General features: G+C 37.0%; 1 protein-coding gene across 1 annotated transcript; it reads left to right on the forward strand.

The window, feature by feature from the left end:
- Positions 1 to 543: 543 nt before the first annotated feature.
- Positions 544 to 1602, forward strand: LOC129769685 (origin recognition complex subunit 6). Its single transcript, XM_055772097.1, has 2 exons — positions 544 to 734; positions 800 to 1602. Exons 1-2 carry the CDS (start codon positions 658 to 660, stop codon positions 1491 to 1493), a joined length of 771 nt encoding a protein of 256 aa, XP_055628072.1. The 5' UTR covers positions 544 to 657; the 3' UTR covers positions 1494 to 1602.
- The last annotated feature ends 2050 nt before the right edge of the window (positions 1603 to 3652 follow it).

Raw genomic sequence — 3652 nt, forward strand, 5'->3', positions numbered from 1 at the left:
TTAATTGGCGATCTAACGCAAAACGTAAACGATCGGTGAGACATCTGGATTTTGTTTTTGAACTAAGAAAATGATGCTGATGTAACCTAAAACTCAAAAACAAATCACGTATATTTTACTTCCGGGCTTTCCAAGGTAGTTCTCACATGCAGGAATCGTGCATTTTTCTAGTTGTGTTTGATTGTGCTCTCGAATTTCCTTCTTTAATTCAACCATTGTCAACATTTTTATAGTTTTCACTACTGAAAGAGGTACATAAATAACATGTTATATATAAAATTGCGCAGAATTAAATTTTTTACAAACTCATCGCAATCATATAATCTTTTATGATTATAACATTATAATTTATGGAAAGAACTACAAAGCTTCCATAAGCTCACATGGCAAAATTTAAAACCATCATCACTTTCACCGCAGCGCCGCCTAGGTGTAGATTTGTATGTTAGATCGCCAATTGAACTGATCAAGCTATGATCCAGCTTCAATTTTCATTCAGTGTTTCATACAGCAAAGGATGATTGATGAAATATTTCACAAACGTTGGCATAATTTAGCGCGCGAAAATCAATGTCTGCAAAAAAACAAGAACAGAATCACAACTTTCTAGTTATATTCTGGTTTGGAATTAAATAATTTCTAAATCGACTGTTTAAAATGGCAAATATAGAAAATAAGCTGTTAATTCAGATGATCCTTAAGTTGGGGCTTACCGAACATGAGCAACTCGAGCCGTAAGTTCTTTCTCACTAACTGCGTATAATCTGCATGTATGAACAACAGTTTCCATCTATTTTAGAAAATCGACTGAATTGCTTCGACTGCTACAGCTGAAATCTGCTGGTGGAGTGGCAAATCTGGGAGATTACGCAAAAGCCACTATATGCATTGATCTAGCTACTGGTCTATTGGGACTACCATTCCATAACGAGACGGCACTTAAATTATCTGGACTGAAGAAGAGTGCGTATGCGAACAGCAAACGGACGTTGGAAAAGATCTTGGATATTAACAAAATTATCGGCATAAACGAAATATGTATTCAACTAGGGCTGAATCAGGTTCAGGAGGAAGCAACAAAGCTGCTGGACAGCTATAAGCGGTTTACGGGCAATGGGAACGTGGAAGTCGATTTTGCACATCCACAATACGCTACGATGGCGGTATTCCAGGCATGCAAGCGACAGAAAGTTAAACCACCCAAAGCCAAATTGGTGTCATACAGCCACCTGAAACCTGCTCAGTGGACCTTGTTGGAGAAAAACTGGGAAAAGTTCCTATCAAGTGCGGCAGATCTAAGTGCAGCTTCCAAATCGAAGGATAACAAAGCGATTGAAGCAGATAATCCAACAGAGGAGAGGTTGATAGTGGATGAACGAGTCAGCGGACACAAACATAGCTCACCGGAAAAGATAGAACCGTATGTGAACTGGAAGAAACGGATGTTGGAAAAGGCATACCGCGAGTTGAGGGCTCTGCAGCAGGAACGTTAGTTGATAAGCTATCTTTTATTTTATAAGTACAAGAACTTAATTATGTTTTGTTATTCATCATTCCTTGTTCATAATAATTTTTAAACTGTAATATACTTATTCAAAATTATCTACAGTGCCTCAACCTCGTAATCGTACTCCATCGTGCAGATCTCTTCCCTTCTTTTGATAGTCGAAAACAAGCTTTCGGAACATTCTATTTAGATAAAATCATGGTGTTATATGAGAGTTAAAAGGTTTGCTATCTGTTTTCAGAATAATGGTTTTCATTTCTCTAAAAATGGCGAATATATGTGCTAATGTATGAAAATTGACTCAAATTCATATTCGTACGCTGGTGGAAATCTCATTCGCATTCGCAGGCATTCGGAAAAACCGTTTCCGACAGCTACAAATTGAATAGGCTGCAATCAGGTGGTCCTAGCACATCAACGCCTCGTCGAATGAATACAGGTGGTTGTCTATCAGTTCCGGATTCTTGGTTCAATGCACTGACAACGTCTGCTACCGTGAAAGTTGGGCACGGAAAGTTTATATTGTAATTGTAAATCGAGAAAGAAATGAATAAAATCAAATTAAATTATAAAAGAAATTTAATTTCAGTCGCAAGTGATCTGTGGTTGATGCATGATGCAAAATGCGTCGTTACTTCCATTTCTGCTACCGTGTGAAACGGACGTGCAAAGTCGATCGCTTGCTAATGTACCCAATCGAAAGAATATGATTTCGCATACGTTTGCGCAGTCTATGATCGTACCCAAGTTAGAGATGGGCAAATCAGCTCATGCAAGTGAGCTGCTCATTTGGAACAGCTCCTCAGCTCAGTTGAAATTTGCGGTTGTCCACACAATTGCATATGAAACGTAACTACCATGGGACATTTTATAGTGTGCATTTTCTTAATAGACGGAAAGCAAAAAAATAAACGAATTTAATTTGTAATTGTACACAAACTAAAACTAATATGAATTCTAATAATATAATATACAACAAATATTGATATAAACAGGAGAATGAAATGTAAATTCACAACAGATGTACGAATAGATTTAAGAATTAAGTGTGTGTGATTATCAACATTGTAATAATTTCCTTATACCCCATCCTTTTCCTGAGAAAAATATGTCACCCTTTTAATCTCGAGTCCACCGCGAGTAATCGGTTTCCCACATTACTAACCATAGATTTAAGAAAATTGTTCATATATATATAGTTTTAAAAATATATTTAAGATTTCGGCTCCTTTAAACTTATGTAACTGAGCCTGTAAAAATAAACGAATTTATAAAAAAAAACAAATATTGAATGCCGAAATCCAACATAGAAGATGCTTAGAACCAGAAGTAGCCAAATCAAATGCCTTCAGAAATATTGGCCGAGACAACATTTTTTGATAAAACTACCGATATATTTTTTTTGCATTCAAGGATAAAAAAATAAATCCAAAAATAGGCGCAACGAAATAATTATTCGCGATGGAAAAGGTAACAAAAGGACTATTATCAATCATCTGCATTTATGACGGATTGTTTTCTGAATTGTTTTGGTTCAGCACGCGGAAATAAATTTGTGTTTCCACAGTCATGCTTAAACAACAATATACTATAGTAATTTTATTTACAAGCATATAATAATGTGTATTATTTTGTTTGGCAATGTAAGAAAAATTTAATGAAGTAACGAACGATTGAATATCTTCAAAACAAAAACTTTTTTCCTATCTGGCATCTCTGCTAAAGCTAAAGAACGAAGAGGTACACACGAAAATAAACTGACGTCATATCATAAAGCAAAAATTCTTTCACGTTTCTCAATTCACACTCTGCAGCTTTTGCGATCCACAGCTATGTAGCTCTTCAACTCAACAGCTCAGCAGCTCATCAACTCAGTTGCTCATCAGCTCAGCGGCTCATCAGCTCAACAGCTCAGCAGCTCATCAGCTCAACAGCTCAACAGCTCAGCAGCTCATCAGCTCATCAGCTCTCCAGCTCCGTAATGAGCTGATGAGCTGCGTTGTTTTGATTGCGAGCCGATCCGAATCCGCTCACTATGATGAAGCGATTCGAATGAACAGCTCATGAGCGGATGGCACATCTCTAACCCAAGTGCATCAGTTCGTAAGCTGTTCTTCCAGCCAGATACTGGATGAATCTCAATTA

The sequence above is a fragment of the Toxorhynchites rutilus genome, chromosome 2, assembly GCF_029784135.1.
Source record: "Toxorhynchites rutilus septentrionalis strain SRP chromosome 2, ASM2978413v1, whole genome shotgun sequence".
Classification (NCBI taxonomy): domain Eukaryota; kingdom Metazoa; phylum Arthropoda; class Insecta; order Diptera; family Culicidae; genus Toxorhynchites; species Toxorhynchites rutilus.

Coding starts and splice junctions, on each gene's coding strand:
- LOC129769685 (XM_055772097.1), top strand. CDS start 658: ATGGCAAATATAGAAAATAAGCTGTTAATTCAGATGATCCTTAAGTTG. Junction 735..799: donor GAACATGAGCAACTCGAGCC/GTAAGTTCTTTC, acceptor CATCTATTTTAG/AAAATCGACTGAATTGCTTC.